The sequence below is a fragment of the Cololabis saira genome, chromosome 17 (assembly GCF_033807715.1).
Source record: "Cololabis saira isolate AMF1-May2022 chromosome 17, fColSai1.1, whole genome shotgun sequence".
In the NCBI taxonomy this organism is placed as follows: Eukaryota; Metazoa; Chordata; class Actinopteri; order Beloniformes; family Belonidae; genus Cololabis; species Cololabis saira.
The window spans coordinates 29,736,665-29,747,423 of NC_084603.1; the positions used below are offsets into that span (position 1 = coordinate 29,736,665).

General features: G+C 42.7%; 1 protein-coding gene across 2 annotated transcripts; it reads right to left on the reverse strand.

The window, feature by feature from the left end:
* Positions 1-10,487, reverse strand: LOC133463386 (galectin-related protein-like). 2 transcript variants are annotated; one of them, XM_061744904.1, is made up of 5 exons: positions 10,050-10,487; positions 9,494-9,583; positions 9,206-9,294; positions 8,299-8,485; positions 1-4,378 (listed from the first exon to the last, which is right to left on the reverse strand). In XM_061744904.1, exons 1-5 carry the CDS (start codon positions 10,083-10,085, stop codon positions 4,235-4,237), a joined length of 546 nt encoding a protein of 181 aa, XP_061600888.1. In that variant the 5' UTR covers positions 10,086-10,487; the 3' UTR covers positions 1-4,234. The 2 variants fall into 2 exon arrangements, with proteins under 2 accessions (XP_061600888.1, XP_061600889.1); XM_061744905.1 differs by having other exon boundaries at positions 9,494-9,577; positions 10,053-10,478.
* Between the last annotated feature and the right edge of the window lie 272 nt (positions 10,488-10,759).

Here is a 10,759-nt window from a genome sequence, read left to right on the forward strand (position 1 = left end):
TGCACGATGAGAAGTTTATTGGTATGCAAAAGAGAGATTTTTACAAAAAGCATGAGGAGGAAAGAAAAAGAAAAAGTTGGAGCCAACACAATGCGAGAGTGTACAATCTACACTGAACACTCCCAACGACAGACAAAACGTAGGGTTTTCTAATCTTTCAGGAAAGTGGCATCATGTTGGGAATCCAGGTGCTCCTGTATTTATTTATTTATTTGTACAACAGAAAGCGGCTTCACTGACAGATCAAGCAGTAGGACTTGAAGCTTGATCGCATGAAAACCTCTGAGAGCATCAAAGTCACAACAGCCACGCGCCTGCCGATCCTCCAGCTGTCCCCCCAAAAAAACAACCAAAAAACAGTCAGATGATGGTTAGCATTGTGTCAAGAAGTTGGAGCCAATACTTACGTCAAACACTTTCTGAAAAGACCAATTTGTGATATGCGCACATGTCAGAGTGATAAAAACAAAAAACAAACCTTTCATCATTATAAAAAGGCTAAATTTTCAATATGCGTTCATATAAACAGCACATGGTAGTAATACATTATGTTTTCAAACCACACTCGGCCCCGCTGGTTACATTTTAATAAATAGAAATGAAAACTGTACAACCAACAGCACAACACATTGACAGATCAGCCTATTTCTACTCAGAGGACACTTCATCAATGGACATGATGCCGTTTTCACCACAGCCTATTAGCACTTTATGAAATAAGACATCGTACATCTTGAAAGTCAGGGGAATATAGTTTCAATCAGATGTTTTATAATCCTGCTCCGTGTTTAGTCATTTTTGGAACCTGGATTCTCATATACACTAGGTTGTAAGAGTAAACGGTTCAAAAGAAATAAAATAACTCGGATGGTTTAAAATGAAAATATTAAAAAACGGCATGCTTGACTGAAACAGAAATTGGCAAGACATTGATACCATCTGTCTTGTTTCTTTGTTTACATGCACAACAAAATACTTTTCTGACTTTAACTTGACTTATTTGTCTTGAAAAGGAAAAAAAAAACAAAAAGCCCCTGAGGCCACACTGAAATATGTACATCCAAAGTCCAATGTCCAAAAAAACAGGGTAACATAGAAACTTCAAATCTTACATGGATTATTAAATGGAGGGGAGTAGAAAACAAAGATTACTATGAAGGGACTCGTTTTTTCCACCTGGATATTTATCTTACAATCAGAGTGACATTCAGTTATTCAGTTAAACTTTCAAAAAAGAGTTGCACACCAATGTAACAGTTGGGAGTGATCAATGGTGATTTCTTCAAAAACCACGGGATCATTAGGAGATCAGGGACCAGGATCTGTAGCGTTAAAACACTACATTTCACAAACAAACACGGGATAAGCTGTGGTTTTCCAAGCACACGTACCACACTAATATGTCTTATTAAGTGGACACCAACACTGTTTTTAAAAGTGCTAATGAAATTCAAGTACCGTGCAGGCTTATCATGTACCAGACTGCAGGAAATCTGATGGGAAAAACCCCAAACACTCCATTTAAGTTGCACATTTTAGGTTCAACTGTAGTGTGATGAGCATTACACACACACACAGACACATGCACACACACACATCCCTGGTTTGAGCCCTTTAACTCTGGAAGTCTTGAATTTTCCATCTCCCTCCCCCATGACTTGTGCTGATGTCAACTCCTCCAGCTGTGTAACAACGGAGGACCTAAAACATGAAGCTTTCAGCACGCGTCTTGCATCTACATCACTGCAACACTACCGAGTCACAATCCTTGCTGTTGCATGGATTACATGAACACTGAAACTGTAGAAACACAAGTAGTCAGTCTGCAGAAACAACACAAAACTGCTTCCGACAACACATATACACATCATCTGTGCTCATCAGTTCTGCTGCAACACTATGCTGCGTTACACTGCTTCATGTAAACATTAAAATGGACTACACTGCACCCTCGCATACCAGACTGCACTCGTTTCCTGTTTGCGTCCGAAATAAATGAGTGCAAGAGAAAGGAAAGGGCCCCGTTTGACCAACCAGGGTAAATTAAGCTCCGCCTTAAAGAGAGTCTCTTCAGCAGCAATGTTATTGCTTAGAATAAGGAGCTAATAAATTCTCAGTCCGTACGTATTTAGGACGTAACCTCTTTACGTTTTGATGGATGCTGCACAATAAAATAATGAGATACTAGAGAGGTTTGAGGAAAGTAAGCTTCCTCTAAAGATGGTAATGAGCGCCCTGCAGGGAGGTCAGTGCAACTGTTCTGCACAGATGTCATGGCTTACTTTAAATTCACAACAATGAGAATAAAAAAGTTGTTCTTGACATGAAATACTTGAGGCATCTAAGGTGCACTGGTGCAGCTTTGTGCAAGTCCTACCGGTAACTACTCAAGATTTCTTCACTGTTGCGTGGCATGGTACGAGTTTAGCCGTTCTGTTTTGTGTTGACTGAAACATTCGTCTCTTTCCCTTAAAAACGAACTAAAAGATAAATCAAACTTCTCAAGTTTTGCTGTCACCAAACTAAAACGAGCAGATATTAAGCCTCCTTTTAGATGTGCATGTTTATTGGTTTTTAACACATAAATTTGGGATACTGTCAATAAGTCATTTTATGACTCACACATGTTTATAAGAAATGTTTCTGGGTTGCCAGGTTGTGAAAAAACAACGTATTCACGTTAAATTGATTTGATGTTTATCAACACTGTTGACTGCATTAAATATAAATGCACCAGGGCTATTTCTCAACCTGGCAACCCAGAAGGTGTTCCTATTGGCATAAACTTGAACAAAAAGGAAGTATTGGTTGGGTTACAACCTTTTGCTAGAATGTATGAACCTGAACTTTACCGGAGCAAATGCTGATAAAACAGGTCTAAACATAGCACCGTTAAGAATTCATTTTAAGCAGTTCTGCTACGATTATAAGCATGTATTTATCAGTTTATCAAGTAACTTTCTGCATCAGTAAAGCAAAAAACTGGAATGATTGTATTAACAAAAACTTCGCAATGCATCTTCAAGTTGTAAGACGCATGAAAAACCCTCCTGGAAGCATCAAACTTAAAACTGCTTTACAATGTTAATCTGCCTCAGCATGGACGAGATAACCGTGTGGAATGATTAAAGAAAAGTACAATATACAAGATGCATAACAGACTATACCAGCACCAGGCTTACCGCCCCAAAAAACACAACAAAAAACAAATTCTGCAAGACCATAATTATTATTCTGTGCATCTCTACGTCGTGTTTGCTACTATAGAAACATGAACACTACATTCAATAGTACCATCAGGATGTGATCCTGCTTCCAGACTGACCAGCAAATATGACTGAAGGATCGGGATCGTAGATAACACTTGCACGCATTTTTGTAAATATGCCATGAATTTTAAACGAGCAGATGACAACAGCGTTGTTGCCTGCAGGAGGACAGCGGGTGCAGTGACCGCTAAAATGGGTGCAAACTACCGGCAAACGCAGTCCACACATTACAGGGTGCAACATTCTGTCGGGATATGATCCTCATCTGTGGGTTTTTTGGGTCTGTGAGTGTGCAGCACGTTACCATGGCAACTGGAATACACCCGAGGGAGGCCAGGGGAGTGCCGGTGGAGCTGGGTGTGCATCAGCATGAGTACTGTGCTCCACTTTGATCACAAGATAAGAGCCACAAAAATGAAGTCAAATCCAGACGTGTCCCAACCGTTTGATTAAAAGCTGTTTTATCTGGTAGTAAAGGAACCACGTCTCTGCTCAAGTTTAGATGAAAGGGGTCCACACTGTACTTTCTTTCGGTTTAAACTTTGAGTCAATCACCAGATTGGAAATCGACACTTACAAGCTTCTGTCTGCTTTTATACTGGCAGTTATTGTTTTTTTCTATGTGACCGTTTCTTGAACATGAAAATAATTTTTCCAAAAGTACCCAACACCTGCCTCTGTGTCTATAACCAGATGTGACTGGTGAGTGCTCTGTTAATGAGCTGCAAGGAGCATGAGGAAAAATGTCTGAAAATGATCCCCTTCACATCAGATCAGACAGGAAGCAGAAAAAAGAAAATCCAACCCTAACTTATCTCTGGTGGAACGGTTTTTTTTTGCCCAGTCATTTTGGTGCTGCAGTGTTGCGTGGTGGTGAATTATGAATGACGTGGTCGGAGAACACGTGGTCAGCTGTGATCAAGTCTTTGATTCACACACATACAAAAGTGGGAGCGTCAGAGAAGTTAACCGAGCTTGGTGATCTGTAGGTCTCCGCGTATCCGTACTGTGTCGATCGAGGGCAAAGATTTTACTTTGTGATAAAAGTCAAAGAGCTGGTGTCCGTCCACGAATATCCGGAACCGCTGGTGCTCGCAGTGGATCTCAATCTGCAGGGACCGAAGACAAAGAGAGAGAGAGAGAGAAAAGACTGAACAACAAAACCAAACTGTATTCAGGTTGTGATTTAGAACAAGACACATTTAGGATCAAAGATAAAGAAAAACAATTCACCAGTGAATGGAGGGATTCATGCCAAGTTAAACTACCCACTGCAACAAATAGACTCTTCCCTTTAAACAAAATACTTGGACTTTGCTCGTGGGAACACTGACCGCAGTAATTTAAGAGCACGGATGTTGGTGCACGTCACAAATGTGATGAGACAAACGAGTCATAAACAGAAGCAAAGTCGCAGATAAAACATTGTTTAAACTCGACAAAACAGGGAGAGAAACAAAAGATGAGGCAAAGAAAAAGGAAAAAAAAGTTTCTTCTCCTTGAACAGCTTGTGACTCCAGAATGGAAAACGTTATATTTATTCCAGTAAGTTATAAAATAACCATCCAAAAACCCCAGCCCTTGCCTACAACCAAAGAACATAAAAACAATCTTCCAGCTGCTTCTAGTTGAGCTGAGACTTCTCAACCGGGGTAGAGAAAGCATTTCTGGTGGACTGACTGACTCCACATTAGAGCTGAATAGTCAAGCCTCCTTCATTATTCACAAAAAAATAAAAATACTTTGAAGAGGTAAATTTTACTGCATGGAAAAGACCAGCACTATTTCAGTTTTGCCTTTGTGCTGCAGAGTCTTTGTAACGTCGGCTGTGGTGCTTTCACAGACGCTGGCACATGTTCTTTGTGCTGCCTTCGAGAGCAGTAATATAATCCGTTTTGAGCTGCATGAAATAAGATCTTCAACCTGATAATGGCATCAGTTAAAACTGCAATCTAGATTAAAAACAGACTCATCTTCCAGCCTAAATTTTGGTCTCCAACTCCTGATGGCAACATATAAATCCTACTGGTTAGGATCACAAAAAGTATTTGCTCAGAAAATAAGCCGCCTATTGTATATGGTAACAACTGAAGATTGTAAAAAAACACCAATTGGACGATATTACAATATGATTGCACAAACTAACAAAAAGGAAATAGAAAATAAAACACCATAAAAGGCAAATGACGCAGCTGATGTACAGACATCAAAAGGAACCAATTTTCAGCTGCATTTTTAGATTTGAGATTAGTTAAGTTCCCATATTCTGATCCTTAAATGGGAAGTTATACTGTCATTTCTTTCCTGCTGAAGTTGAAAGAGTCACATCCATACAGTTACATGAGAAAAGAGTGACAGATCCCTGTAAGTTGCTGCGGTTTTGGAGAAAATGTAAGATTCACGAGCTGTCTTCTCTCATCTCAAACAGCTGAATGTTCAATTAAAATAAAAATGTCTGATATGTGGTTAATTATGTTTACAAATAAGAAGAATGAAGACAAATGCAAAAGTTGATGTTTCAAAGAAAAACTGTGGGATGAACCTTCAAATTACTGTTTGGACTGACCTCCATTATCAGGCATTTTCAAAATATATACAGGGCTGTCTCAGAAAAATAGAATATTGTGATTTTCTGTAATGCAATTACAAAAACAAAAATGTCATACATTCTGGATTCATTACAAATCAACTGAAATATTGCAAGCCTTTTATTATATTAATATTGCTGATCATGCAATATCCTATCTCAAAAAATTAGAATATTCCGGGAATCTTAATCTTAAACTGTAAACTATAATCAGCAATATTAAAATAATAAAAGTCTTGCAATATTTCAGTGGATTTGTAATGAATCCAGAATGTATGACATTTTTGTTTTTTTAATTGCATTACAGAAAATAAAGAACTTTATCACAATATTCTAATTTTCTGAGACAGTCCTGTACATGTATCAGATTGAGCCAAGCTAGAAATTAGCTTTCACTTCTGCACAATGAGCCTCCGCAAACACAGTGAAAATAAATAAATAAATAAACATGTGTAAATGTGACAACATAAACATTTCTGCATGATTTGGACCAAAGAAAACTAAACTTGAGTTTGTGATCGCACACACGGCCCAAGGCAGGGTGATTTCCACCAAGCGAGACTCAGAAATGAGCAATCCCGCTCTAAAAAAGACAAGAAAAAAGAAGCTGCACGTCAGCTGTCGGTCCTCATGTCTCCAGAGTCATGAGTTGGTTCATTTCAGATAATCTGCAGCTCCCAGCTCCTCACTGGGCTGACCTGCTCCGTCACGCTCCGACCACAAGCAGTCACACTTTTATCAGAGAGCTGACACTCAATGCAGGGATCACGTCTAAAAATAATCCGCAGGAGGAAATTGTTTGTCTCTTTCTTCCTTTTGCACAAACTGTGACGCATCAGTTAACAAGAACGTACACGTTCAGTAGCTTAAGAAATGAAAAACGTGTTCACATTCAGGACTACTGGAGCAGAACGTGACATCAAAGAGCTCGCAAATCCACATCTCTTCATAATTACTCATCTCGCATATGTACAGCTGCTCCAACCCTCCACCCACCCCCCTCTCCCCTCGACCCCGTCCTCCATCACATGAACATCTGTAAACAGACTAAAGGCCGCGTTTACATAATTGAGCCGTCAACAAGCATGAAGCGCTTTTCTCCATAATCTTTTCATTTTTAAGCTCCACTCATCTTAAAAAAATAAAAAAAAGTTACTGTTGAAGTTTGTCCCTCTGTCACACAGCTGGCCAACTGTTACGCTGACATCAGAAACTGCAGAGAGGAACATTCCCATCAGAACACAATGTAGCCCATGTGCTGTTAATCAGACACTTTCCGTTCAGTTAAGTGCACGTATGAGCGCATGTTTCCAGACGGAGCGATGCCTCGCAGCACCAACCGTTCAGGACACAACCAGTCACAGTCTGACACACAGATGAACCGTCAGGGTTACCGGTACATGGGAGTCAGCTGACCTGTTTCATGGTTCGATCATGAAACTTAAATTGTCAAAGCATGAAAAGGAAAATGCATGTGGTATGGGTTATATTCATTAGTCTCAGATCAAATGAAACCACATTCTTAAAGACTTTAGTCTCATTTCAAGACTCAAACGGGGTAATGAAACACTTTGATGATCTTTCTCTCCGTCCCTGCAAGTTTGTATGTGGACAGAGGTGTCCATCGCATTAATTTATGCTTTAATATGCAAATGCTTCACCGTGTTCACCAGGTAGCTGCTGACTGGGAGCTGGTTGGGCTAATAAAAAGCACCTCCTTTGAAAATAAAGGACAAAAATATGTTTAATAGGACATATTATGAAAATGTGTTTGAGAGAGTTAACTTTGGGTTTAAAAGGACTGTTAAACTCAAAAGCTCTGACAAAAAGCAACCCTGTATCTTAGTCTGGTCTGCTTGTTTTATACCTGAAGGAGACAAGCCTAATGCTTTTTGGCTACTGAGAATGTTTGACCTAGAGTAACCTGGTCGACGCGCTTTCGGCTGCTGCTGCCCACGTTCCCCGGCAGTGACGGACGAGCCAGGGCGCTTTTCTTCCGATGCAATTAGAACTGAATTTATTACGATTTCATTAAAGTTTATCAGACAAAAGCATAACGTTTCTAAGTTTAGCGCCACAGCGTTCAAAAACCTTTTGCCCTTCCGGGCCAAACATCTGTCAAACAAACGTAACGTAACCACCTTTATACCACCTTTATACCTGTGGCTCAGGTAACAACACAGCGCCACCCACCCACACACACACACACACACACACACACACCCACACACACACACACACACACACACACACACACACACACACACACACACACAGAGTGAACAACAACATATTTGGCTCCTATAATACCATCATCTTATTTTCACTTTTCAAGATTTTTCACTGAAAGACAGATCATGATTGCGTCCTCCGTGTCAGACGAGAAGGGGCCTCCAACACTGGACATGTGTAGAGATAATGAGCACAAAGAGGAATATCTACCCTAAAAGGCTGGTCGGGGATGAAGGGGAAGTAACTTGTGGACGCCTCCTCCACTGTCCACTTCCCAGAGATACAGGCGCTGCGCAGAAACTGGCGGTCGCTGAAGCGGGCTGAGAGCTTCAGGGCCACATCAGACGGAGGCTCCTCCTTCTCCGATTCCCGGCCGCAGGTGAGGCTGATGTCGAAGCTGCAGGACCAAAGGGACAGGTCAGGTGGGGTCACAACACACACAGGATGTCAGATGTAGGAGCGTGATAACTAATCTGGGATGAGTCCAATGAATAATTCTACTGTAGCTGTGTAAGAGCAAACCGACTGCGTGTTAATTATTCATAATCCCTGCTGCTAGTTTTGGTTGATCCACCCTCCCCTGCAGCTGTGCAGCTCACACATGCACAACAAGCATCTCGGCCCAAAGATTGCACATACAGATCTCCTTGCACACTGGGATGCAACAAAAGGAAGGAGAGCAGTGTTTTGGAGCCGCTGGGTCATCTGGGACGCTCACATGAACATGAATACTCAGCCAGATGAATTCACTGAACAAGATGAGGTCATAGGGAGGGGTTTTCCCAAGTTTTCCACAAGTCTCCATGTAGGGTAAGGACACACCCAAAAAAGAAGCCTACTGCACTAGAGCTCCCTCTTTCAAAAAATGTCCCCTCTTTTTCTCCCTGCTGGAGAGGGAACGCCCTGTCTCTGCATACTTAAAGAGCCACCATCCCTCCGGCCGCCCACGCAAGTGGCAGTGCAAGTCTGACTGGCCTGAGGACACACTCACACACACAAACACACACACAACAAGCCCATATCTATAGGTATGCTGCATACAGTAGATGGACAGATCAGGGTGGTGTTATATTTAGAAAGATTAGGTGTGTGCATGCCTGCAGGGGTGTTATCTCACCTGTCTGGCTCCAGGTCAACAATGCCCATCACTATGATCTTCTTCCCCGGCCGCATGCCGCCGCGGATGCGCCCGCTGAACGGCACCGTCTGTGGAGCAGAGACCTTTAATGCTGATTTATGGTCCCGCGTTACAAAGACGCAGAGCCTACGGCGTACCCTACGGCGTAGGCTCTGCGTCGATTTCACGCAAAACCATAATTCAGGCTTTAGCCGCAGCCTGGGGCGAGCATCAAATAAAGGGCATTACAGGGGACATTACAGGGGACCGTGGGGGGGCATTTCCTACCAGCAGACGGGACAGATCCTCCTTGTCGGGGGAGATGAGGCCGGGGTTCCCCAGCGAGTCGTTCAGGTGCTCCTCATCCAAGGTCTGCAACACCAGTGACAAACAAACACAATGCAAAACTGTCATCTCTCACTCGGTCAGGTGTTATTGTGAGGCTGGACACCCCCACACAGGAGGCTGCGGGCCTCATCATCAATAAACACACCGTGTGGCCCTGCATGCGGCTGTGTCATGTAGCCTAATCATGGATCCTTTAATTACACCCCCCTCAAAAAGCTTTACATTGCCCTTCGTGGCTCATTGTGATGTAAACGCACATGCAAAGGCATTTGGAGCCCCAGCTGAGCGGCCTGGGGGAGCTCAGGACTGGGTTTCCTAACCCCCCAGGTGAAAGAGGAGTCTGCCTGCGCTCTGGCCGCTCCGCGCCCGGCGCTGCGCTTTTACAATAATGGACATAACGGTGCGTAAAACACGACCGCGCTCGGCGCTGTGCAGAGAAACAAACATGCCGATGCAGCCCGGCTCCCGGTTCCCAGCCTGTGCTTCCCCAGATACTCACTGTTCCGTCCTTCTCCGCCGCCTGCACCGCCATCTTGAGCTGGATACCACAGGATGATGCTTGCTGCGGGAGCAGGAGCGGCCGTGCCGGCGGAGTCGGCGCTGAGTCGGCGCTGAGTCGCGGCTGCGTCGGGAGGACGGTGCTCTCTCTGCCTCGGCCACCTAGCAGGACATCCCCGCGCTGCCCCGCGGAGTCTGAAATGGGTGGATATCTGCTGACGTATGCTTTATAATAATTAGAGACTAAAGGCTTAATCCCCTTCTGCTGCTGAAGGCTACTCAGACAGATTTTCCTCGACCCCGCACCCACTCAGGCGGAGCGCTCTTTGGGCTGTTTCAGCTCAGTCTGCACACCGGAACAGAGAGAGCGCTGCTTCATTGGCCCCCCACACTTCTGCAGGCTCCTCTTGTTGCTTTGTTTTTATTTATTTATTTGTTTTGTCTTTTTTTTTAATAATTCAGTTTGAATGTGGTGCAGAATTCCCCCAATTTACACTACATAGAGTTCAAAGTCAATATATTTTATAATGATTAAATAGTTCTGTTTGGGTTCTGACTTAATTTTACAAAAAAAATGATAATAGAAGAAGCCAGAAACACATCCGTTTCCGCTCATTTGGGAAAAACCAACATGTAACACTTGTTTAAAATATATTTTCATTGAACTTTGCACATAAACCATGTTCACTTTTCTTACCCTTAGATCTA

Coding starts and splice junctions, on each gene's coding strand:
- LOC133463386 (XM_061744904.1), bottom strand. CDS start 10,085: ATGGCGGTGCAGGCGGCGGAGAAGGACGGAACAGTG. Junction 8,486..9,205: donor GTTGACCTGGAGCCAGACAG/GTGAGATAACAC, acceptor TTGGTCCTGCAG/CTTCGACATCAGCCTCACCT. Junction 4,379..8,298: donor TCCCCGACCAGCCTTTTAGG/GTAGATATTCCT, acceptor CGGTCCCTGCAG/ATTGAGATCCACTGCGAGCA.